The sequence below is a fragment of the Oncorhynchus keta genome, chromosome 4 (genome assembly GCF_023373465.1).
Source record: "Oncorhynchus keta strain PuntledgeMale-10-30-2019 chromosome 4, Oket_V2, whole genome shotgun sequence".
In the NCBI taxonomy this organism is placed as follows: domain Eukaryota; kingdom Metazoa; phylum Chordata; class Actinopteri; order Salmoniformes; family Salmonidae; genus Oncorhynchus; species Oncorhynchus keta.
Window position 1 is genome coordinate 21,830,087 of NC_068424.1, and position 27,386 is coordinate 21,857,472.

General features: G+C 44.0%; 1 protein-coding gene across 50 annotated transcripts in view; it reads right to left on the reverse strand.

Moving 5' to 3' along the window:
* The window catches only part of LOC118382678 (receptor-type tyrosine-protein phosphatase mu), a 321,821-nt gene that overhangs the window by 77,958 nt on the left and 216,477 nt on the right, over nt 1–27,386 (reverse strand). For 42 of the 50 annotated variants that reach the window (XR_008105268.1, XR_008105127.1, XR_008105158.1 and 39 more), the window contains exons 13-16: nt 24,423–24,459; nt 21,214–21,288; nt 16,649–16,784; nt 13,956–13,985 (exon numbers count right to left, since the gene is read on the reverse strand). Coding sequence is in view for 1 of the 50 variants with exons in the window: in XM_052503964.1 (XP_052359924.1) it covers nt 16,649–16,784; nt 21,214–21,288; nt 24,423–24,459 (248 nt within the window). In the remaining 49 variants the exon portion in view is untranslated. The remainder of the gene's footprint in view (nt 1–13,955; nt 13,986–16,648; nt 16,785–21,213; nt 21,289–24,422; nt 24,460–27,386) is intronic. The other 8 variants (XR_008105325.1, XR_008105331.1, XR_008105354.1 and 5 more) reach the window with 3 other exon arrangements.

The following is a 27,386-nucleotide window of genomic DNA, read 5'->3' on the forward strand; positions in this document are numbered from 1 at the left end:
CTGGATGGTTGGGAGAAGTTGCTCTCGGAGGATGTGTTGGTACCATTCTTTATTCATGGCTGTGTTCTTAGGCAAATTTGTGAGTGAGCCTCACAAATTAATGGTCTCAGGATGCTTTACTGTTGGCATGACACAATAGAAACATACATATCTGTTGGTCATCCTTCAAAGCAGACTTGATGGAACCAACCATGCTTTATGGGATGTGTGCAAGCAGCTTGAAATATTCATGACCAACATCGGATGATTCTACTTGAAGGAAAGGCAAAGAGTATTCTGAGTCCCTGGACAAACGTCATTACGTTTAATGCTACTTTTAGCATTACTTTTAAAAAACAACTTGTGGCACAGGAGTGTACACAAATATGGTTGTTGATTCAGTTCTATTGAGCAGCCTGTTATTAACATTGTTGTTTAGAGCCCTGGGGTGTCAACAGCTATTACCCACACCAGCCTGTCTGTTTATACAATGAACTCCACTAACTGCCTCGTGTCTACAGTATGTAGGATTTGTTTAGAATTGCTCGTCATGGTTTGACTCAATCTTCAAATGGATTAATATCGAACCAAAGTGTAAAAAAGCCATCTCAATACTGTACATGTTTTGTCCCATTGGTGCAGGGAAACAATGTGGCCGTCAATGAATTAGTCTTCACCGAGGTACAGTAGCTAGGTTACCCTCGTCTCGGTCCTCATCTGTGTGCCACTCCTCCTAGCATCAACTGCAACACTGTCAATAAAATCTCATAGTGAAATATCTTAAAGATGCACTCTCAAACGCTGGTATAATTTCAGCCAGTAGTTTTGAAAGTGATGCTCATGACCCCGCTATTTGTGTACTATTATACGTCATCCAATTGTGTACTATGTCATCCATTTCATGTGATATGTTAGGAATCCAATATGTTACAAAGTTGGATCCTGGAGTAAATCCTTAGTATTTCCCCTCTCCCTCCAGCACCGTCCCTCCCCTAACGCACAAACAGACTTTTGGTTATTTAGTCATATATAAAGACATTAAAATTGCCTCAGTCAAAGCATTTAACCTTTAGAGGTCAAAGAAGGCTACACTACATACCAGAGGTGTGGACTCGAGTCACATTACATGGACTCGAATCAGACTCGAGTCACAAATATGATGACTTGCAACTCGACTTTAACTTTAACACCAATGACTCGTGACTTGACTTGGACTTGAGCCTTAGGACTCGACCTGACTTGATACCCTCCCAAAGCCCAAATATTAAAAGTGATGCTATTAAACAGTGTGCAGCACATCAACTCTTCATTTAACGGATTACAGTTTGAATCGGACAGCAGCCAATCAAATTGTGCCAGCTGAGAAAAAGCTGTGCGTGGCAGTGCAGAGGAATGTCGGCAGGGTGAATTCAGATGGAGCCCTTGGAAAGATGATACCACAAATTATTATTTTTGGATATAAAGACGACGCTGTATCAACAAAAAATGGATTGTAACTTGCAAAACATGCAGGAAGAAAATTACAGACAAAGGTGCAAGAATTTCCAACTTTGTTCGACATTTGAAGCTGCGCAAAGAACGGTAAGTCGTGGATAATATAGCCGACAGAAATATATTTTATTACTTTACTCGTGTATCATGTAGGCTAATGTAACGTTAAATCAATGAGCCTCCACACAGTCAGTCAGTGCAGGAACGTGATCATTGCACCCTAGATTGAGCTACAACTGGGTAGGCAGTTGGTAGCCTAAATCCTGCTTGATGTTACTGCTGTTCCTAAAACCATTGACAAACAGTATATCACAAAGGTGAGTACACCCCTCACATTTTTGTAAATATTTGAGTATATCTTTTCATGTGACAACACTGAAGAAATGACACTTTGCTACAATGTAAAGTAGTGAGTGTACAGCTTGTATAACAGTGTAAATTTGCCGTCCCCTCAAAATAACTCAACACACAGCCATTAATGTCTAAACCGCTGGCAACAAAAGTGAGTATACCCCTAAGTGAAAATGTCCAAATTGGGCCCAATTAGCCATTTTCCCTCCCCGGTGTCTTGTGACTCGTTAGTGTTACAAGGTCTCAGGTGTGAATGAGGAGCAGGTGTGTTAAATTTGGTGTCATCGCTCTCACACTCCCTCATACTGACTGGTCACTGGAAGTTCAACATGGCACCTTATGGCAAAGAACTCTCTGAGGATCTGAAAAAAATAATTGTTGCTCTACATAAAGATGGCCTGGGCTATAAGAAGATTGCCAAGACCCTGAAACTGAGCTGCAGCACATTGGCCAAGACCATACAGCGGTTTAACTGGACAGGTTCCACTCAGAACAGGCCTCGCCATGGTCGAACAAAGAAGTTGAGTGCACGTGCTCAGCGTCATATCCAGAGGTTGTCTTTGGGAAATAGACGTATGAGTGCTGCCAGCATTGCTGCAGAGGTTGAAGGGGTGTGGGGTCAGCCGGTCAGTGCTCAGACCAAACGGCGTAAAGTGCATCAAATTGGTCTGCATGGCTGTCGTCCCAGAAGGAAGCCTCTTCTAAATATGATGCACAAGAAAGCCCGCAAACAGTTTGCTGAAGACAAGCAGACTAAGGACATGGATTACTGGAACCATGTTCTGTGGTCTGATGAGACCAAGGTAAACTTATTTGGTTCAGATGGTGTCAAGCGTGTGTGGCGGCAACCAGGTGAGGAGTACAAAGACAAGTGTGTCTCGCCTACAGTCAAGCATGGTGGTGGGAGTGTCATGGTCTGGGGCTGCATGAGTGCTGCCGGCACTGGGGAGCTACAGTTCATTGAGGGAACCATGAATGCCAACATGTACTGTGACATACTGAAGCAGAGCATGATCCCATCCCTTCGGAGACTGGGCAGTATTCCAACATTATAACGACCCCAAACACACCTCCAAGACGACCACTGGACTGGCCAAGCATGTCTCCAGACCTAAACCCTATTGAGCATCTGTGGGGCATCCTCAAACTGAAGGTGGAGGAGTGTAAAGGTCTCTAACATCCACCAGCTCCGTGATGTCGTCATGGAGGAGTGGAAGAGGACTCCAGTGGCAACCTGTGAAGCTCTGGTGAACTCCATGCCCAAGAGGGTTAAGGCAGTGCTGGAAAATGATAGTGGCCACACAAAATATTTACATTTTGGGCCCAATTTGGACATTTTCACTTACGGGTGTACTCACTTTTGTGATATACTGTACGTTAGCCTACTGTAACCACACAGAGATTGTGTGTTTGTTAAGGTTTGGCGATTGTGTACAATCCTACATCGCCCAATTGCGCTCCATAGCTATCCTCGATAGTCAATCACTATTGAGGAGGAGGGGAGGGATCTTTCTCATGGCTACCCATGTATTTCCATGGAAATATAACGTTTATTTGTAAAGAAACAAATATATAGATATTTTTAAAAGCATTCATGATTTGAGGAAATGTAATATTCTAACTACTACTCTTGTTAAAAACATGAAATGGTATTACATTTGGTGAAGAGCACATTATGACTTGTTCAGGACTCGAAACTCAAAGTTTAGGACTTGAGACTTGCCTCAGACTTGCCTGACTTGACTCGGGACTTGAGTGCTAAGATTTGTGACTTGAAAACAATGACTTTGTCCCACCTCTGCTGTATACATGTGGAGACCCCTCCAAATTAATGGATTTGGCTATTTCAGCCACACGTTGCTGACAGGTGTACAAAATCAAGTACACAGAGATGCAATCTCCATAGACAAATATCGAAAGTCGAATGCCTTACTGAATGCCTTACACAAGTGCACACAACGGGACTGTCGAGAGCTACTGAGCTCACTACTGAGTTCCAAACTGCCTCTGGAAGCAACATCAGCACAAGAACTGTTTGTCTGCAGTTTCATGAAATGGGTTTCCATGGCTGAGCAGCCGCACACAAGCCTAAGATTACCATACGCAATGCCAAGCGTCGGCTGGAGTGGTGTAAAGCTCGCCGCCATTGGACTCTGGAGCAGTGGAAATGCGTTCTCTGGAATGATGAATCACGCTTCAAAATCTGGCAGTAAAATTGACAAATTTGGGTTTGGCGGATGCCATGAGGTCGCTACCTGCCAACTATATAGTCTGGTGGAGGAATTATGGTCTGGGTCTGTTTTTTTCAACATCTTATTACAAAATCATGGGCATTAATATGGAGTTGATCAACCCTTTGCTGCAATAACAGCCTTCACTCTTCGGGGAAGGCTTTCCACTAGATGTTGGAACATTGATGTGGAGACTTGCTTCCATTCAACCACAAGAGCATTAGTGAAGTCAGGCACTGATATGGGGCGATTAGGCCTGGCTCGCAGCCAGTGTTCCAATTCATCCCAAAGGTGTTCAATGGGGTTTAGGTCATGGATCTGTACAGGCGAGTCAAGTTATTTTCACATCAACAGTAGCTAAGATGGGGAGAAGTCTGTCCATAATAAAGGAGAGAGGGAGAGGGGAGAGAGAGAGGAGAAAAAAAACACTAAATTGAATGGACTTCTCACCCTGCGGTGGACTAACACACAACGTTAATTGGAAAAATAGTCGCTGAATAAAAGTCTGTGTTCATGGTGGGAGCAGTAATTTCTTATTTGTACTTGGATCTGCACTTTGACCCCAACGTACAATGGCGGCATCAGACAAGAGGCTGATCCAGTAACACTCTTGACCCTGTTGCAGACAAAAAGAAAATCTATTTTGGGCCAAATAAGCCAAATAAATCTAGTCTGAATTGACCCTGGAGGCAGAGGGGAAATAAACAGGGTGCGCTTAGAAATGGTATGATCTCCCACAACACTGTTTACCGGTGTCTAAACGCAGAGGGTCACCCGTGTTTGCGGCACATCCTTTATAACCAAGAGAAAGTGCACCAGTGTGACATCGGGCTTTCAGCACACCTTTCATTAGACCCGGAGCCGCCATATAAAAGAATGCTCCAAACGACTCCTGACCCCTGACACAGTGGCATAGATACACTGGGTGTTGTTGGTTGGGTGTAATAACTGGCTGCTGAAACCATCAAACTGGAAACAGTCTACATTAACCCAGTTCATTAAGACCGCTGGAAAACAGTCTTTTACAGGAAATCAACTGGAATATGTTTGATCGTGTCCCCGTTTTACATCTAACTGTGTAACTGGAGTTGCCCTTTGTTGTGTCAGTCAGTGGATCATATAACGGTTCTATTGAGAACCTCTAGGGACTCCTGAACACAGTACAGTACTTAGATCCTATGATATAATCACGTTACTCACTCTAATGGGCTCCTTACGAGGTTTGGCAACACCACTTACTACGCAGTTCGTGAGACACCTGCACTATAGGGGTTATGTATGCTAATCGAATGAGAAGCGGATGAGTGCCATTAATGCTAATGCATCTCAGGGTGGCGCGCTAGGTGTGTGTGTCTGTGTTACTGTGTGTGATTGCGTTCCCGTCAGACACACCTTTATAGGGCTGTGGCATGTAAGTTCAGCTACCTCTTGTGTAACAAGGATCTGATAGGATGGCTGATTCCATTTAGCACGGCTGGTTGGGCGCTAACAGCTAAAGTTAGGCTAACTAAATTCCCCACAATGCGCTCTAGTGCGTTCCCTTTTAATTACGCCAACAAGTTTGTTTGATGCTCGGGAAAGCTTACCAAGTGAACACTTCAATAGTAGCATTTCAGGGGAGAGTGTGGCATCTAATATCCAGCCCTGTAGCCAGAGTCATGTTCATTAGTGGACACAGCAGCAAAACATTGAATAACGGAACACAACATTGAACGTTTGTCTAGGTAGATCCTCCCTGTTCCAATCAGTTTTTTCCATTTGGTGTCCAATGAATACAACCCTCGTTTATATCGTTGCAGTGACACAGGAAGGGGGTCAGAGAAAACTGGAGTGTCGACTCAGAAGGTGGCCTGGGAATGATCGGTCACCTTAATGACAAAGGGCGTTAAAGGACAATCCTGTCGAGTCCCACAACAGACGAGCAAAATGGTCTTCTCATCTTCCCTCTTTTACCGCCTCCTTCTCCAACTTCCCTGCTCTCCTTCGGAAGGACAGTGCCTATCAGCCAGACAAATGTGCATCCCCTTGTTGCAATTCATTTGATTCTTTTTCTGTGTGAGCCCTTCCTTGTAGGATTTAATTAAGGCTTTTTCATGCGCCGGGCTGGGCCCCACTCGGCTGCTGAAAGGCCACAGTTAAATGTGCCTGTCTCCATGGGTTCTCTCTCTTTCTTTGTGTGTGTGTGTGTACACATGAAAGAAAGAGGGGGGAAAATGATCGTCGGGGAGAGAAGATGGAGAGGAAGCGTCCCACTCAGCTCATCACTCATCCCAAGCAGTTATTCCGCTCTTGTTTTATCAAGATGTCTTATGCTGCCTTTTACCAATCTCACAGAAAAAGGCATCCAGGGAAACGAGAGGCATCTTGGCGGTTCTGCATCTTTCACACAGACAGACAGCGTCCCAAATGGCACCCTATCCACTATTTAGCACACACACATTTGACCGAAAGTAGTGCACTATATAGGGAATAGGATGCCATTTGGGATGCATCCCCAGTCTATCTGCATAAGGAGGGAACAAGCCCAGTACCAGCCTCAGCATTTGGTAGAGGGCTGTATGAGACAGAAGTGCTCTTTACATTATAGCCCTGACTCAATATAATACAACACTTCTACTGTAAAGCAGCGAGTCCATTTGAACACAGGATCATACACTGTACCATTTACTACTTGATCTCTTCCACTTCAATGTATCCCAATGGAGCAATGGTATCATTAGTAAATCAAATGTAAAAATCTGGACAGACCCCTCCCCGGAGACCTCTCTTCCTCTCTCCCTTGCCTCCACCTGTTCTGCTCTCTCTACTGTAGTGTGCGTCGGATCAAAGGCAAACTGCATTCAATATTTCATTAGAGCAACGGGCGCGCGTGACGGCTCAATCTGAGGCGAGTGGCAAGCGACGCGCTGTTAAACATGAGCTCACGGCTCGGCGGCCCTGACGTGAACTGAGAGGCATAATCTTGCACAGTTTACCATATTACTCCTACTTAAATGGCCAAGAAGTGAGAGAGGGGGAGAAGGAAGGGAAGAGCATGAAGGACAGAAGACTCGGGAAGCAGAAAGAGGGAGAGAAAGAGGGAGAGAGGGGAGAGGAAGAAAGAGAGAGGGGGAGAGAAAGACAAAAGGAGGCAGGGGAAGAGCATGAAGGAGAGAGAATATAAGGGAGAGAAAGAGAAAAGGAGAGAGGGGAGCGAGAGAAAGGAGAGAAAGGAGAGAGTGGAGTGAGAGAAAGGAGAGAAAGGAGAGAGGGGAGTGAGAGAAAGGAGAGAAAGGAGAGAGGGGAGCGAGAGAAAGGAGAGAGTGGAGTGAGAGAAAGGAGAGAAAGGAGAGAGGGGAGTGAGAGAAAGGAGAGAAAGGAGAGAGGGGAGCGAGAGAAAGGAGAGGGGAGAGAGAAAGGAGAGAAAGGAGAGAGGGGAGTGAGAGAAAGGAGAGAAAGGAGAGAGGGGAGCGAGAGAAAGGAGAGGGGAGAGAGAAAGGAGAGAAAGGAGAGGGGAGAGAGAAAGGAGAGAAGAGAGAGAAAGTAGAGAAAGGAGAGAAAGGAGAGGGGAGAGAGAAAGGAGAGAAGAGAGAGAAAGGAGAGAAGAGAGAGAAAGGAGAGGGGAGAGGGGAGAGAGAAAGGAGAGAAAGGAGAGGGGATAGAGAAAGGAGAGAAGAGAGTGAGAAAGGAGAGAAGAGAGTGAGAAAGGAGAGAAGAGTGAAAAATGAGAGAGAGAGCGAGAGAGAGAGAGAGAGAGAGAGAGAGAGAGAGAGAGAGAGAGAGAGAGAGAGAGAGAGAGAGAGAGAGAGAGAGAGAGAGAGAGAGAGAGAGAGAGAGAGAGAGAGAGAGAGAGAGAGAGAGAGAGAGAGAGAGAGAGACAGAGGCAGAGAGACAGAGAGAGAAAGGGGAGAGAGAGAATGGAGAGAGGGGAAAGAGAGAATGGAGAGAGGGGAAAGAGCAAAAGGAGAGACAAAGAAAGGAGAGAGGTGAGAGAGAAAATAGAGAGGGGAGAAAGAGAAAGGAGAGAGAGGAGAGAGAGTGAAAGGAGAAAGGGGAGGGAGAGAGAGAGAAAGGAGAGAGGGGAGGGAGCGAGAGAGAGAGAAGGAGCGAGAAAGGAGAGAGGGGAGGGAGAGAGAATGGAGAAAGAGAGAAAGAAGAGAAAGGAGAGGGGAGAGAGGAAGGAGAGAAGAGAGAGAAAGTAGAGAAAGGAGAGAAAGGAGAGGGGAGAGAGAAAGGAGAGAAGAGAGAGAAGAGAGAGAAAGGAGAGGGGAGAGGGGAGAGAGAAAGGAGAGGGGATAGAGAAAGGAGAGAAATGAGAGGGGAGAGAGAAAGGAGAGAAGAGAGTGAGAAAGGAGAGAAGAGAGTGAGAAAGGAGAGAAGAGTGAAAAATGAGAGCGAGAGAGAGAGAGAGAGAGAGAGAGAGAGAGAGATAGAGAGGGAGAAAGAGGGGAGAGAGAGCGATGGGAGAGAGCGATGGGAGAGAGCGAGAGAGCGATGGGAGAGAGAGAAAGGGGAAAGAGAGAGAGAGAGAGAGAGAGAGAAAGAAAGAAAGGGGAGAGAGAGAGAGAGAGAGAGAGAGAGAGAGACAGAGAGAGAGAGAAAGGGGAGAGAGAGAATGGAGAGAGGGGAAAGAGAGAATGGAGGGAGGGGAAAGAGCAAAAGGAGAGACAAAGAAAGGAGAGAGGTGAGAGAGAAAATAGAGAGGGGAGAAAGAGAAAGGAGAGAGAGGAGAGAGAGTGAAAGGAGAAAGGGGAGGGAGAGAGAGAGAAAGGAGAGAGGGGAGGGAGCGAGAGAGAGAGAAGGAGCGAGAAAGGAGAGAGGGGAGGGAGAGAGAATGGAGAAAGAGAGAAAGAGGAGAGAGAAAGGAGAGAGGGGAGAGAGAAAGAAGAGAGGGGAGAGAGAAAGGAGAATGAAGAGCAAGAGAGAAATGGAGAGAGAGTGAGAGAAAGAGAGAAAGAGGAGAGAGAGAAAGAGGAGAGAGGGGAGAGAGAGCGAGAGAAAGAGAGAAAGGGGAGAGAGAGGAAGAGGAGAGAGAGGCGAGAGGGGATGGAGCGAGAGAGAGAATGGAGAGAGAGAGAAAGGAGAGAGTGGAGAGAGAGAGAGAATGGAGAAAGAGAGAACAGAGAGAGAGAAAGGAGAGAGGGGAGAGAGAAAGGAGAGGGGAGAGAGAGAAAGGAGAGGAGAGAGCGAAAGGAGAGGGGACGTGAACGGAGAGTGGAGAGAGTGAGAAATAGAATGAAGAGAGAAATAGAGAGGGGGGAGAAAGAGAATGAAGAGAAAGAGAAAGGGGAGAGAGAGAAAGGGGAGAGAGAGAAAGGAGAGAGATAAAGGGGAGAGAGAGAAAGGAGAGTGAGGGGGAGAGAGAAAGGAGAGAGAGGGGAGAGAGAAAGGAGAGAGGGGAGAGAGAAAGAAGAGAGGGGAGAGAAGAAAGGAGAAAGAGAGAAAGGAGAGAGAGAGAGAGATGAGAGAGGGGAGGGAGCGAGAGAGAGAACAGAGAGAGAAATAGAGAGGGGAGAGAAAGAGAATGAAGAGAAATAGAGAGAGAGCGAGAGAAGAGAAAGGAGAGAGAGGGAGAGAGAAAGGAGAGAGATAAAGGGGAGAGAGAGAAAGGAGAGTGAGGGGGAGAGAGAAAGGAGAGAGAGGGGAGAGAGAAAGGAGAGAGGGGAGAGAGAAAGAAGAGAGGGGAGAGAAGAAAGGAGAAAGAGAGAAAGGAGAGAGAGAGAGAGATGAGAGAGGGGAGGGAGCGAGAGAGAGAACAGAGAGAGAAATAGAGAGGGGAGAGAAAGAGAATGAAGAGAAATAGAGAGAGAGCGAGAGAAGAGAAAGGAGAGAGAGGGGAGAGAGAAAGGCGAGAGGGGAGAGAGAGAAAGGAGTGGCGGGAGAGAGAGAAAGGAGAGGGGAGAGAGAGAGAAAGGAGAGGGGAGAGAATGGAGAGAAAGAGAATGAAGAGAGAAATAGAGAGGGGTGAGAAAGACAGAAAGGGGAGAGAGAGAGAGAGAGGGGAGAGAGAAGGGAGAGAGAAATGAGAGAGGAGAGAGAGAGAGGGGAGAGAGAAAGAGAGGGAAGAGAGAGAAATGAGACAGAGGAGAGAGAGAGAGGAAGGAGAGAGAGAGAAAGGAGAGAGGGGAGAGAGAGAAAGGAGAGGGGGAGAAAGAAAATGAGAGAGAGAGAGAGAGAGAGAGAGAGAGAGAGAGAGAGAGAGAGAGAGAGAGAGAGAGAGAGAGAGAGAGAGAGAGAGAGAGAGAAGAGAAAGGAGAGAGAGGGGAGAGAGAAAGGGGAGAGAGAAAGGGGAGAGAGAGAAAGGCGAGAGGGGAGAGAGAGAGAGAGAGAGAGAGAGAGAGAGAGAGAGAGAGAGAGAGAGAGAGAGAGAGAGAGAGAGAGAGAGAGAGAGAGAGAAAGGAGAGAGAGGGGGAGAGAGAGAGGGGAGAGAGAGAGAGAGAGAGAGGGGAGAGAGAGAAAGGAGAGGAGAGAGAAAGGAGTGGCGGGAGAGAGAGAAAGGAGAGGGGAGAGAATGGAGAGAGTGGAGAGAAAGAGAATGAAGAGAGAAATAGAGAGGGGTGAGAAAGACAGAAAGGGGAGAGAGAGAGAGAGAGGGGAGAGAGAAGGGAGAGAGAAATGAGAGAGGAGAGAGAGAGAGGGGAGAGAGAAAGAGAGGGAAGAGAGAGAAATGAGACAGAGGAGAGAGAGAGAGGAAGGAGAGAGAGAGAAAGGAGAGAGGGGAGAGAGAGAAAGGAGAGGGGGGAGAAAGAAAAGAAAATGAGAGAGAGAGAGAGAGAGAGAGAGAGAGAGAGAGAGAGAGAGAGAGAGAGAGAGAGAGAGAGAGAGAGAGAGAGAGAGAGAGAGAGAGAGAGAGAGAGAGAGAGAGAGAGAGAGAGAGGTCTAGATGTAGAAAGAGAAAAGCTTGACCGCATCTCCCACTTCAAAAATCCCTTTCTTCTTTCCATGGAACGCTAAACTGGGTATACCAATCCAAAAGCATGTTTTGGAAGTCACTGAGAAGATTTAGACAAGGAGCTCTCAATACAGAGAGGAAGGGGTATATAGCTAGAATATAAATAGATAAAATGTCTTCATATCTGGGATTTATCTGTTCTTCCCCCTATGGACATTCAGCAGAGTCTTATTCAAATCCTAGCCAGAGGGGTCTTCTCCTCTGTGGCGCTTCTCTGAGCTGCTCACGCCCCTACTGAAAACAAGTTGGCACACACGGAAGCCAGCTCACATTCCTGCATGAATGCCATTGTCTCTGTCCCAAAAATAACCATTTATTTCTGGATATATGTACAGATGTTTTGATTGACTGCGTATTTAACAAGTACCTGCAATTAATAATGAAATAACTGCCTTTTTTTAAATCACAGCAAATCAACTTAACAATTGACAGACTTGGAAATTGCAAACCAAGGACACATTTAACCCAAGAAATCTCAGAAGCTATTCTTACTCTAGGACTCTGATATACAGTACGAGTCAAGTTTGGACACACCTAGACATCTTTATTTGTACTATTTTCTACATTGTAGAATAATAGTGAAGACATCAAAACTATGAAACAACACATATGGAATCATGTAGTAACCAAAAAAGTGTTAAACATATCAGAATCTATTTTATATTTGAGATTCTTCAAAGTAGCCGCCCTTTGCCTTGATGGCAGCTTTGCAAACTCGTGGCATTCTCTCAACCAGTTTCACCTGGAATGTTTTTCCAACAGTCTTGAAGGAGTATCCACATATGCTGAGCACTTGTTGGCTGCTTTTCCTTCACTCTCATTCCAAACCATCCCGAGTCGGTTGAGGTCAGGGGATTGTGGAGGCCAGGTCATCTGATGCAGCACTCCATCACTCTCCTTCTTGGTCAAATAGCCCTTACACAGCCTTGAGGTGTATTGGGTCATTGTTCTGTTGAAAAACAAATGATAGTCCCACTAAACGCAAACCAGATGGGATGGCGTATCGCTGCAGAATGCTGTGGTAGCCATGCTGGTTAAGTGTGCCTTGAAGGGTAAACAAAATTGCTGACACTGTCACTAACAAAGCACACTCACACCATCACACCTCCTCCTCCATGCTTCACGGTGGGAACCACACATGCGAAGATCATCCGTTCACATACTCTGCATCTCAAAGACACAGCGGTTGAAACAAAAAATCTCAAATATGGACTCATCAGACCAAAGGACAGATTTCCACTAGTCTAATGTCCATTGCTTATGTTTCTTGGACCAGGAAAGTCTTCTTCTTACCGGTGTCCTTTAGTAGTGGTTTCTTTGCAGCAATTCAACCATGAAGGCCTGATTCACACAGTCTCCTCTGAACAGTTGATGTTGAGATGAGTCTGTTACTTGAACTCTGAAGCATTTATTAGGGCTGCTGTTTTTCTGAGGCTGATAACTCTAATGAACTTATCCTCTGCTGCAGAGGTAACACTGGGTCTTCCATTCCTGTGGTGGTCCTCATGAGAGTCAGTTTCATTATAGCGCTTGATGGTTTCTGCGACGGCACTTGAAGAAACTTTCAAAGTTCTTGACATTTTCCGCATTGACTGACCTTCATGTCTTAAAGTAATGATGGACTGTCGTTTCGCTTTGCTTATTTGAGCTGTTCTTGACAAAATATGGACTTGGTCTTTTACCAAAGAGGGCTATCTTATGTATACCCCCCACCTTGTCACAAGAAAATTGATTGGCTCAAAACGCATTAAGGAAAGAAACTCCACAAATGTACTTTTAACAAGGCACACCTGTTCATTTAAATTAATTCCAGGTGACTACTCATGAAGCTGGTTGAGAGAATGCCATGCGTGTGAAACACTTTCATCAAGGTAAAGGGTGACTTTGAAGAATCTCAAATACAAAATATGTTTTACAATTTTTTGGTTACTACATGATTCCATGTGTGTTATTTCATAGTTTTGATGTCTACACTATTCTACAATGTAGAAATTAGTCAAAATAAAGAAAAACCCTGGAATGAGTAGGTGTGTCCAAACTTTTGACTGGTACTGTATATTGGTACATGTTAAATAATCCATAGCTCTAATACACGACGCTGGCTACAATACTTCTTTACTCATTTGCTACACACAGAGTACATAGAATCAAACTCGGAGCTATCGTCACCATCACAGTAGACTTTTAGCACTATTGTACCGGGATACTGATGAGAATTTCACATACTGTCAACAGAGCCATGCACAAACCACTGATCTAAAACATGGAGGAAAATGAACAAAACATTTAAAAGATGTGCTGAAATGAGAACGGACAGAGAGAATCATGGGAGTTGGCGGGTTTAGGTGGATCCTGGGACAGGGTTAGGCCGAGAGGCATCAGACACAAAACCGACCCCCTCTCGTTGTCTCATGCTCGCACAGCTATTCTGAAATGGGTCGGGCTGGGTTAGTTGGTCATTCCAATGGAGCAATGCTACTTGGGTTACAGAGAAGACAGTTTCCCTCTTAGTCAATAAAGCACAATATACTCTAGAAAGCACAATGCAAGGGGAAAACTGAGATGTCTATTTTTTTCTATGTGTATTTAGAAATATAGTGTCTATAGGTTTTCGAACTTTTCAAACTAAAGCATTGGTTGGAATGTCGTCACAATTTAAAAACAGAGCATTTTGTCACATTTGAGCGTCAGTTTTTCCAATTGATTTAGATTAATTATCTTCTATCTGTTATCCCCTCTTGTAAACATGTTTGCAATAGCACTTTGCAATTGGACCTTGAGGTGTAGAATAGACTTTAGCTGCTAAGCGTTAGCTGCTAAGCCAGTGTTAGACAGCGCAAGCCTTGGCTGTCAGTTTGAAAGGAGAGGAAGGAAGGTCACCAAGAGGTTTCATGCATGGTAGATCAAGGCGGTGGTCGCAGATAGAGAAAGCATGGCACTAAGCGTTTTCAGTCACAAAGTGGGTTACTTACAGGTAATAAGTGTAGGAGTGATAGGTTCTTCTGCCGAGTGGGGTGGTGGTAGGATAAAAGCAGTGGTGGGGAGCGGAGGGGAAATGGAATGGAAGGAAAGGAAAGAAAAAGTAAAAATATTAATGTACTGGAGAAAAATATATAGAAATGAAACAAAAAAACACGATATGGCGGCATACAGTGACGATTTACGGTACGACTGAGGCTAGGTGGTTGCTAGGTGGTTGCTAGGTGGTTGCTGGGGACGACAACTCATGCGTGGGGTGTAGAGGGGATAGGTGGGACCTGCTGATTGGCAGGCTAGGTCAGGTGTGCAGGTTCTGCAGGAGAGAATTGTGGGTAGCGTAGTGTCTTAGTGAAGGTGATGGGCTGTCATTGAGAGGAGAGGATAGTGTTATTAAAGAGTGAGAGAGTGCAGGAAGAGGACAGAGGAAGCTCAATGGAGCCGTGTTAGAGAGCAAGTTAAGCTGTAACTCTGGCTGGAATAAAATGTTTTTACAACAGCAGTGACTAATTATTTTCACAATTGTATGACTACTATTTTTTACACATATACCGTTTGACAATCCCGGAAATTGCACTCATCCAAAACATTGGGAAGTAATGATCGCGTGTGTATGCAATAACACACAATATTGACACTTATTAGAAAAAAGCCTCAACTTTTTCTTACACATACACTATGTGACCCTCAGTGGTGTAAAATACTTAAGAAAAAATACTTTAAAGTCCTACTTAAGTAGTTTTTTGGTATCTGTTCCTTTACTTATTCTCTATTACATTGCTAAATAAAATTAAATGTACTTTCTACTCAATACATTTTCCCTGACATCAAAAAGTCCTTGATACATTTTGAATGCTTAGCAGGGCAGGAAAATGGTCCAATTCACACACTAATCTGGCGGACTCACTAAACACAAATGCTTTGTTCGTAAATTATTGTCAGCATTGAAGGGTGCCTGCCCCTGGCTATCCTTAACTAAAAACAGTAAAATAAAATTGTGCAGTCTGATTTGCTTTTTATTTTTGATACTTAACTATATTCTAGCAATTACAGTTACTTTTGATATTTAAGTATATTTAAAACCAAATACTTTTACACTTTTACTCAAGTAGTATTTTACTGGGGGACTTTCACTTTTACTTGAGTCCTTTTCTATTAAGGTGTCTTTACTTTTACTCAATTATGATAATTGGGTACTTTTCCCACCACTGGTGACTCTAAAATACAACAAAAAAATGTCTCATCGTCCCTGATTCACGATTAGAATCGTTTAAATAAAAAAGATTTCAGGCTAGTAAAACATTTCTGAGGTCATCATGAATTCAGTGAATAGTCATTGGATTGAAATACAGAACAATAGCTATACTGACAACCACACAGTATGTATCCACGATCTATCCTCTAGATATTGAGTGCAGGGTGGAGATAGTCTAGCATCACTGGCATTCACCAGCACATACCCCCAGAGAAATCTGCTTAAATTCCCCATCGTGCTATGTGTGTGTTTCAGTGGAGGCTGCTGAGGGGAGGGCAGCTCATAATAATGGCTGGAATGGCGCAAATGGAATTGCATCAAACACATGGACGCCATGGAAACCATGTGTTTGATGTATTTGATACCATTCCACTTATTCCGCTCCAGCCAATACCACAAGCCTGTCCTCCCCAATTAAGGTGCCACCAACCTCCTGTGGTGTGTGTGCGTGTGTGTGTGTGTGTGTGTGTGTGTGTGTGTGTGTGTGTGTGTGTGTGTGTGTGTGTGTGTGTGTGTGTGTGTGTGTGTGTGTGTGTGTGTGTGTGTGTGTGTGTGTGTGTGTGTGTGTGTGTGTGTGTGTGTGTGTGTGTGTAGGCAGTTTGGCTATTTGCTCGGCGCTAGTTCCTGGGGATGCTGTGTAGCATAGACACTCCCTCTCTCCCTTTAGCATTGGACGAGGGCTAATGTAAACTAGCCTGCAGCAACACAGCCGCAGGCATCTCTGGCTCTTTGAAAAAAAATAATAATAATGAAGCGCTTTCATAAATTATTCCCTTTTATCTTTGCTAGTTTTTCCGTCACAAGACAAGCTCCAAATATTTTCCTATTCCCATTGCCGGGGTCATTAATACAGTGACATTTGTATGAGTGGAGGGCGGTATCGGCATGGAGGGGGGAAGGGGGGAATATGAATATTTCAATGCACACCATATACCAGTGCCATAAACAGTTTAATGGCGCTTATCAGTGTCATCAAATCAATTATTTAGCCTTGACGTTGACGATGCAGAGGGGTTTGAAGGTGAAAGGACAATCAGAGGGAATTCATTTGATTTGGGCTATCATGTAATTACACTAAGCACACAACTCCTCCAAAGCCACAGCTTAAAGGGATACTTCAGGATTTTGGCAATGATTTTGGCCTTTTATCTACTTCCCCAGAGTCAGATGATCTTGTGTTATGCTAGCTGTTTCCATAGATTTCCAGTCATTGCACTAACGCTGGTTAGCAATTGAGCTAACACTTCAAACTGTACGTAGATACATAAAAATGGTATCCACAAGTTAATCTGACTGGGGAAATAGATAAAGGGCCTCACTGAGCTATCCCTTTAATGCTAGATCCCAGGGGCCAGCTATGAGGGAATGGAAACCTTCAAACGGTCATTCCATACAGTCAATGTATTTATTGAGTGGACCTTGATAGTCTCTTACCTTTTCTTCATGACCAGCACCACACCGAGGAAGATGATGACGAAGAGCAAGACACCGGCGATGACTCCAGCGATCTTTACCGTGTGATCTGTCTGCTTCTCCGGCTCCACTGCGTCAGGCTTCCTGGTCGCAGTCCCTGGTGGTCAAAGAGTATGGGCAACAACGGTCACCAGGTGGCCATTTTGGATCCATGTCATCATTATCATCATGGTTGTCATATCATTTACCATACACTTTATTCTCATCAAGAACATAAGACCACACCCGTTGCCAGTGGAGCGTTGCTATGTTAGACTACAGGGAACGGCTTGAAACGAGAACAATTTGAATTCATACATTGTTGTTATACTTCATTATGACAACACTGTCTTCAAGTCTACTGGGTGGTCCAACTCTGGTCTAACTATGCGGTTAGGTGTTGGAATACTCCAGCAACAACCCTTTTTCCAGAAAATGTGTTCACTACTGACATTTTACTGTATTAGACTTCATAACATGCTGAGCTGGGCTCTTTCCATGTTAAATGTATTGTCATGTAACGTAGAAAGTGTTTTTAGAGTGACGACAGTGACATTTACACAGCTCTCCTATTGCAGGGCCTGTATGTGGCTGCATCTTCTCTCAGGCTTCCACAGCTGCTCTACACTTCAACCGTGCACTCCCTATCTGTCCTCCAGCCTCCCTCCTGGGATGACTTGCTTATGCACTACCTTATTTCCCTCCATCCTCCCCCACTTCCATTCCTAAATGAAGCAGTCATTTTCCCTCGCTCAGCTCCTGCACCTGAGAGTGCCTGATGAACTCATTAACTGTGCCTTTTTACACACCTATTGTCTTTGGGCGACACAATATGCACTTTGCCTCTCTTGCCTTTGGATATTCAAATCGGAGTCGTCTACTGTGGTACGGTGAGTGGTGGTGAACAGACAAGAAAAGGGAGAGGGGGACTACTTCCTAGGAAGAAATTTATTCCCAAAGTAGGAAGTGACGGGTGATCACACCGATGGCCAGGGCATTTAATATCTGCTCCAATCAGATAACCAGGCCTCTCGCAGCAGAGCCACTGTGTAACACTAGTACTGGGGCCTTTCCCTCCTCTAAGAGAGGGAGTGAGAGGAGGAGAGGAACCACAGAGAGACAGAAAGAGAGAGAAGAGAGAGGGAGAGAGAGAGAGAGCTAGAGAGAGGAGAGTGAGGGGGAGAGAAAGAGATGGAGGGAGACAGAAAGATAGAAGGAGCCTCCTGCTCTCCTGTTTACTGTATAATGTGATGGAACGTCAACCCGCGGCCCGATGAAATATCCATTTCCCTGCGCTAAATGAGTTCGGGATGAAAAATAGTCGGGACACGCCGTTCCAATTCGCCCCGGCCCCCGAATCTATTCCTCCCTGCCAGCGCCACTTTTTCAATCAAAGGGTGACAACATCCATCACTCGCAGCTCGTGCGGCTATCGTTGTTACCGCAGTGACGGATAGGGAGGCCGGCAAGCAGGGGGCTCATTCCGCAGTGGGAATTTGTGTTTTACTCCAAAGGGTGAGTCTGGGTGAAGTGAGGGGAGAGAGAGGAGAGGGCGGTTCCTGGAGGACAGAGGGCCTAGGAGAGAGAGGAGAGGGCGGGCCTGGAGGGCAGAGGGCCTAGGAGAGAGGAGGTGACCATTCAGCGATCTGTGAGAGTTTGTGTAACATACAGATCACTCTCTTGAGAAGGGGGTGTCAAACTCATTCCACGGAGGGCCGAGTGTCTGCAGGTTTTTGTTTTGCCTTTCAATTAAGACCAGCAGGGGAGGGGAGTTCCTTACTGATCAGTGACCTTAATTCCTCAATCAAGTACAAGGGAGGAGCGACAACCCAGACACTCGGCCCTTCGTGGTATGAGTTTGACACGTGCTCTGGAGGCCAAAGGTTAGCCGCCCTCGGGGTTCTACACCTAGGTGGACTTGACCATCGCCTTGAATGAGATGTTGAGTCCAGAGGGGGACAGACAGTCATGAGCATTCACATACCAGGCAGCCAGTCTTTTAGAAGGCAAATGTATGCTACCAATTCATCCGTTATTCCATATACTGTGAATACCACTAGATAACACCGAAGATGCCTTTTTAGCTGGATAACTAGAAATCTACTGAAGGATTTAGGTGGTGAGGGAAAAACCTTTAAGGAAAGCAATAAGGTGGACTTCTGACTCTGTTATACACTGACAAAACATTAGGAACACCTTCCTAATATGGAGCTGCACCCCCCTATTGCCCTCAAAACAGTCTCAATTTGTCAGGGCATGGACTCTACAAGGTGTGGAAAGTGTTCCACAGGGTTGCTGGCCCATGTTGACTCCAATGTTTCCCACAGTTTTGTCTTATTGCTGGATGTCCTTTGGGTGGTGGTTTCTTCATTTTTGTTTTTTATTAATTTATTTTTATTTAACTAGGTAAGTCAGTTAAGAACACATCCTTATTTACAATACACACAGGAAACTGTTGAGCATGAAAAACCGAGCAGCATATCAGCTCTTGATACACTCAAACCGGTGTGCCTGGCACCTACTACCATACCCTGTTCAAAGGCAATTCAATATTGTGTCTTGCCCATTCACCCTCTGAATTGTACACGTACACAATCCATGTCTCAACTGTCTCAAGGCTTAAAATTCCTTCTTTAACATGTCTCCTCCTCTTCATCTACACTGATTGAAGTGGATTTAACAAGTGACATCAATAAGGGATCATAGTTTTCACCTGTACTCATCTGGTCAGTCTGTCATGAAAAGAGTAGGTGTTCCTAATGTTTTGTACACTCACTTTAAGGTAGACCTTGTGTGTGCAAAAGTATAGAAAACAGTTGTTTACATGAGAACAGAGTTTTTAAATAAGTAAAGACAGAACAGTCAAGGTCAGATTGACACCCTTGCCATCTCCAGTTTGTGTTCGGGAAATGTAAAAACATCTCCAGCTGTGTTGGACTTTTCAACTATTAACTTTCACTCCAAACTTTTCTACTTCTTTTCTAAATTCTCTCCTTGACATCTGTTTATGGGTCATTAGAAAACTGAATGCCTAGAGAGGCAGAAAACACTGGTTCTTTTTAAGTTTAAAACTCTAAATGGCAGATATCTCCAGCTTTGAAGAAAGGAGCAGAGCTTTGGGGCTTTCAGCGTGGCCGTTTCATGTCAAAGTCAAACTAAGCGAGGTGCTTTGGGGGATAGTGTGGTCTCGGTAGCTCTGTGTAGGAGGGAACGTCAACGTCAGTGCCTGAAACATTGCAACAGCTGGCTAACAACACACAGCGGCCTCCACTGCTTTCAGCTCAACAAGTCCCCAGGACACTGTAAATAAAACAAATTATAGTCAACGACCCCCGCCAGGTCACTGCTATCTAGAGACAAAACCAATGTTGTTGATTTTGCTGTTCATCCAGCCTGTACTGAAATGAGCTGTATCTGACTCATGCTTTAGTAAGTCATTATAAATACCATAGGATTGTCACGATAACAGTATCGTCCTAGTGTTGGAAACGACCAGCCTTATATTGTCACCCAGAGCTATAGCACACAATATTTTACACACAGTAGGTTTTTAAAGTTCAGTCTGCTTTGTGTTGATACCAAGGAAAACCAGGTATTATAGTTTTGCGATTCTGGCACCATGACAACCCTAATACATGTTAACTGCAGTTGTTGGTGTCGTAACTTTAGGTGGAAACTGAAAAGTGTCAAACGGTGTTGCATATTGTAACAATTTGTCTTTTCAATCAGTACTTTTGACATTGTGTCCTCCGAATATTCCCATTTCTGCCCCTCAAAAGTCCTGTTCATTCCCTGTGACGCTTCACAAGCCAAAAACATCCCATGGTTAAATATTTTACAGGAAACCATTTTGCATTTCACAGTGTCTGACTGTGTGACTGGGGAGAATCGTATGTCTTCTTGTATAAACAGAAGGCGGAAAGTTTTCATCTTTCCTTTGATGCTGCAGCTGCCTGGTAAATATTGAAATGTAATTTTCTGACAGCAGGTTAAACAGGACGGCTTTGTCGTGCCAGTGTGCAGCTTCTCTGCTTATTGCTCGCTTCCCGAGGCCCATATTGATATTTTTCCCCCTCGCTCAACTCGTACATCACCCTTGAATGAAAATGTAATTCTATGTTTTTGCAACACAACCAGGTGTTCCAGGTACCAAACTCCTTGTAACACTCTCTGTAGGATATGAATACGATGAATACTGACGAAGGGCGAATATGAATATTAAGTCAACTCTATGGTGGAAATCAAGATATCTGGTAACCTAGTTAACCATTGACGGTCTCCCAAACCACATGTCACTGCACATCCTGTTTTTTAACACTTAAACACACACGCGCTACACAATGTAACACAAACAGATATAGCGGCTATGAAAAGTTATAAGGCACAAACAAAAGACACTATAAATCGAACACAAAAGTAATGGATGCTGACACACACACACACACACACACACACACACACACACACACACACACACACACACACACACACACACACACACACACACAGGAGAGGAGAGAGCTGGGCAGTAGTAGAGGCGGTCTGACCTGTTAGTTGGTTGTCGCCAGCCGCGGGGGCGATGCGTATGTAGGGAGTGGTGAGCTGAGTCACGATTATGGCAGCTAAGGCAAAAGAAGAAGTTGTTCCAGGCCAACATGCAGGAAGAGAGAGAAGAAGAAGAGGGCAAGGCTGAAGCCAAGAGACTCAGAGAGAGAGAGAGAGACCTCTCACAGGGAGGAACAGAAAATGACATACTGTATCGTTCACAAACTTGGCATTTGTTATGTAACGGTTATGTTTCTATACATTAGTAATCATAGCAGAAGCTTGGTTGATGACTTGTTTGTGTTGTGTGCTTGTGAACACCATGAGGGAACTAACACGGGCATTTCATAGAAACCTGAGGGAGCTATGAGCCGCTAATCGCCTCAATATTTAGTTCACTGTCATGCTTATGGCCATCTGTTCGGGCAGTTAGTCCCGCACCAAAAAAAACCTTGGGGTATCTGATTGGCTGCCACCACTATGACTGGCAGGTACCCCAAGAGTCAGAGAACCTATTAGCTGATGCTCCTCTTAAAGTGACAAATTAAAAATTAAACGCCATAAACGATAGCAAAGAAAAAAAGAGAGAAAAAAAGTTTCAAAACAGTCCTTTCTATGATGTGAAAAAGGGGGATTCAAACTCAAACTTGTTTAGCGTCCGCAGCTAAAAAAAGTGTTGGAAACAACACAGGAGATAGCGCTCATTAGCATATAGCATTATAGCCCAGTCTTGGCACCGTGAGAGAGAGAGATGGCATGGAGTAAGGCAAATTGATTATCTACCATCTGTATACAATTACCTTGCAGAGCAGCGGCGCACCAACGCCTGGCTAGTGGTAGAGAATGGATGGTGCGACTTGCTAAGTGGCACAACTGGAATCTAATATGCTAATGTTTCAAGGGGGGGGTCTCAGAAAATTGGGGGGCAATGAGAACTCTGACCATCTGCCACCAATATACACTACCGGTCAAAAGTTTGTAGAATAGTGAAGACATCAAAACTATGAAATATCACATATGGAATCATGTAGTAACCAAAAAAAGTGTTAAACAAATCTAAATATATTTACTATTTGAGATTCTTCAAAAGTAGCTATCCTTTGCCTTGATGACAGCTTTGCACACTCTTGGCATTCTCTCAACCAGCTTCATGAGATAGTCACCTGAAATGTGACAGGTGTGTCTTGTTAAACATTTATTTGTGCAATTGATTTCCTTCTTAATGCATTTGAGCCAATCAGTTGTGTTGTAAATAGGTAGGGAGGTATACAGGCTATTTGAAGAATCTGAAATATAACATTTATTTTTTATTTGTTTAACACTTTTCTTGGTTACTACATGATTCCATAAGTGTTATTTCATAGTTTTGAGGTCTTCACTATTATTCTACAATGTAGAAAATAGTCAAAATAAAGAAAAACCCTTGAAAGAGTAGGTGTTCTAAAACTTTTGACAGGTAGTGTAAATGTTTCCCCTTTCCTACGATTGGTACACATCTCCCATGATGGGGAGGCGGTTTGTGAAAGTTTGGGCACATGCCTTTTGGCTAGCAAAGCTCAGTCCTATGGCCTGGAGGCTACTAGCACTAGACATGGTATAGTCAACAACCATCCTGGTAGGTGTGCTACTGACTAATGGACAGGTTACAGTCCTTAGAGTGGAATAGTAACTTCATTTATTTTGGTGGGAATTTTTTGGTTCTGTTAGAAAACAAAAATGTATTTGACTGAATACTGCAAGGTCTAAGATAAAAACGTGACTTAAGTTATTACTTAATATATTAATATTACTTGAAACTTAATCTGCTACTGTTGTGTGCTTAATGTGACTTAAGCTTTTGCGTAGAGGACATTGTTAATAGGAAAATGCCCAATGCTTATGACTTAACACTGATAGGTTTGGATTGAAGTATTATTAAATCATTAGTTATATTATTAATCATTAGGTATAATAGAGACATCAGGGGTGCCATAAGGAAGCTTGGGAGGGGCTGAGTGCAGTACTGACAAGGGGAGGAACCGTTTAAGGCCCATATCACTTAGGTCCCTGCCTAGCAAAATAAGGATGCAATGTCTAATGATAAGGAGGAGTGGGGTATGTACACTACCACGGATGAAACCCTGTCTTTGTCTAATGATAAGGAGGAGTGGGGTATGTACACTACCACGGATGAAACCCTGTCTTTGTCTAATGATAAGGAGGAGTGGGGTATGTACACTACCACGGATGAAACCCTGTCTTTGTCTAATGATAAGGAGGAGTGGGGTATGTACACTACCACGGATGAAACCCTGTCTTTGTCTAATGATAAGGAGGAGTGGGGTATGTACACTACCACGGATGAAACCCTGTCTTTGTCTAATGATAAGGAGGAGTGGGGTATGTACACTACCACGGATGAAACCCTGTCTTTGTCTAATGATAAGGAGGAGTGGGGTATGTACACTACCACGGATGAAACCCTGTCTTTGTCTAATGATAAGGAGGAGTGGGGTATGTACACTACCACGGATGAAACCCTGTCTTTGTCTAATGATAAGGAGGAGTGGGGTATGTACACTACCACGGATGAAACCCTGTCTTTGTCTAATGATAAGGAGGAGTGGGGTATGTACACTACCACGGATGAAACCCTGTCTTTGTCTAATGATAAGGAGGAGTGGGGTATGTACACTACCACGGATGAAACCCTGTCTTTGTCTAATGATAAGGAGGAGTGGGGTATGTACACTACCACGGATGAAACCCTGTCTTTGTCTAATGATAAGGAGGAGTGGGGTATGTACACTACCACGGATGAAACCCTGTCTTTGTCTAATGCAGCTGTATTGACCCTCTGAGAATAATAAACTTTTGTTTGAGCTTTCATGTGTCCGTTGAGTTTGTACTCTGAGAATTAGAACCTAACAACACTTTACACAAGTACACTATCAAATTGAGTGAGAGGAAGCAAGGTGAGTGACCAAACATTAGTCTCTGAAAAGCATGAGTAGCCGATAAGAAGAAAAGCTGCGAACAGCATTATAGTCCTGTGGTCGCACCAAAATAAACCTTGGCAACGTTCAGGTGTGTGTGTGTGTGTGTGTGTGTGTGTGTGTGTGTGTGTGTGTGTGTGTGTGTGTGTGTGTGTGTGTGTGTGTGTGTGTTAGAGGGGAAACACATTTCAATCAACGGTGGGTAGATTACTTTCATGCAACGGGGCCAGTCCTACCTTTAGTGGCCACTCGTACACAATCGATTTTGGTCTCCTGCGAGGGGAGGGGGAAAAAAGAAAGAAAGAGAGGGACAAAAATGGGAAAAGGCATGAGTTCTCAGCCACAACAAATTGCAACATATGTAGCTGTCAGGGCTGTGTAGGGCCTGCTGCCTCAGTCAGGCTGTGCTCGTTCCAATCTGCTGAGACAGACTGGGGTGTAAAACAAAGGAGAGAGAGAGAGACAGAGAGAGAGGCTGTGGATCAGCACCTCCGCTTGGCATCTAGCAGCCAGCTGTCAGAGACTAGTCTGCAACTACACCATGCCTGTGTGTTCTCTACAGTTTATAGCCAGAGTCAAGCACGACCTTCAGGCTCCATACACACGTGTTCACATACAAGTGGGCACATACAGTATGTACACAGAGATATTCACAGGAACATATGCACATACAGTATACATTAGATGTGGGTGTGCACACCTCACATGTCCATAGTGGAGCTAGTTATACTGTAAATCACCCTGTGATGGTGGACAGAGTATGGCTGTGAGTGGGAACCTAATAACTGTTGAAACACGCTCACCCACCCCGGTTTTGCTTTCGCTCGTCTTACAAACGTGGAAGCAACAAACACAGAAAAGCAACGACGCATGAATATTCAAGCGGTTGAGGAAAGTGACTTGGAGCTTATGCTTAAATCCCCCCGTGTTTTATGACAGCAAAATGCTCTTGTGTGGCTTGTTGCATTATTGAGGAGACGACAAATTAAACTGTGGAGTGTGCTGAATAATTAAAACAACCAGGAGGATGGTGTGAGTGTGGGACTCAGGTGGGGAGTGGAGAAAGCTCTGGAGCAACAAGGGGACGAAAAGAAGAGACTTGTCTACTAGGGCCGCTTGATGACATTGGAGCCAGATCCTGCCATATGGCAAATGACACCAGCACTTAATGAGATACTAGCATTGAAATCGAATAGCTGGCTGTAATTTAGTTAGAATGATTCAGATCACTTACAATCTAGGATTAGAATACCTGGCTTAAACTAACAAAATGTGAACATCTCCATTTTCAGTTAGGTCTTACAGCTATAATATAATATAATAATAATAATATATGCCATTTAGCAGACGCTTTTATCCAAAGCGACTTACAGTCATGTGTGCATACATTCTACGTATGGGTGGTCCCGGGAATCGAACCCACTACCCTGGCGTTACAAGCGCCATGCTCTACCAACTGAGCTGTTCCAATATTCCAGTATTAAATGTTGTTTTCCCTCCAATATGCCAGTCTGCCTCATGGAGGCTGGTGTCCTTTCTCTGATCTGAACTGAGGCCAAAAAGCTGAGGGGAAGGGAAATGTTGTTGTTTTCAGTCTCTCTCCCTCCCTCCCCTCCTCTCTCTCTACTCAGAAGAGAGACCCAGGACCTACTGATCTACTCTCTAGCCTCTCCAGCAATTGGTGGGGAAACTGTCTCCTGTTTAAAATGTCAGCACAGAGGCTTCTACTGTAATGTGTGTGTATTATCAGAGACTCACATACACACACAGAGGATTCAACTGTAATGTGTGTGTATAATCAGAGACTCACATACACACACAGAGGATTCAACTGTAATGTGTGTGTATTATCAGAGACTCAAACACACACAGAGGATTCAACTGTAATGTGTGTGTATAATCAGAGACTCACATACACACACAGAGGATTCAACTGTAATGTGTGTGTATTATCAGAGACTCATATAAACACACAGAGGATTCAACTGTAATGTGTGTGTATTATCAGAGACTCATATAAACACACAGAGGATTCAACGGTAATGTGTGTGTATAATCAGAGACTCACATACACACACAGAGGATTCAACTGTAATGTGTGTGTATTATCAGAGACTCAAACACACACAGAGGATTCAACTGTAATGTGTGTGTATTATCAGAGACTCAAACACACACAGAGGATTCAACTGTAATGTGTGTGTATAATCAGAGACTCACATACACACACAGAGGATTCAACTGTAATGTGTGTGTATTATCAGAGACTCATATAAACACACAGAGGATTCAACTGTAATGTGTGTGTATTATCAGAGACTCATATAAAGACACAGAGGATTCAACGGTAATGTGTGTGTATAATCAGAGACTCACATACACACACAGAGGATTCAACTGTAATGTGTGTGTATTATCAGAGACTCATATAAACACACAGAGGATTCAACTGTAATGTGTGTGTATAATCAGAGACTCACATACACACACAGAGGATTCAACTGTAATGTGTGTGTATTATCAGAGACTCATATAAACACACAGAGGATTCAACTGTAATGTGTGTGTATTATCAGAGACTCATATAAACACACAGAGGATTCAACTGTAATGTGTGTGTATTATCAGAGACTCATATAAACACACAGAGGATTCAACGGTAATGTGTGTGTATTATCAGAGACTCATATAAACACACAGAGGATTCAACTGTAATGTGTGTGTATTATCAGAGACTCATATAAACACACAGAGGATTCAACTGTAATGTGTGTGTATTATCAGAGACTCATATAAACACACAGAGGATTCAACTGTAATGTGTGTGTATTATCAGAGACTCATATAAACACACAGAGGATTCAACGGTAATGTGTGTGTATTATCAGAGACTCATATAAACACACAGAGGATTCAACTGTAATGTGTGTGTATTATCAGAGACTCATATAAACACACAGAGGATTCAACTGTAATGTGTGTGTATTATCAGAGACTCATATAAACACACAGAGGATTCAACTGTAATGTGTGTGTATTATCAGAGACTCATATAAACACACAGAGGATTCAACTGTAATGTGTGTGTATTATCAGAGACTCATATAAACACACAGAGGATTCAACGGTAATGTGTGTGTATTATCAGAGACTCATATAAACACACAGAGGATTCAACTGTAATGTGTGTGTATTATCAG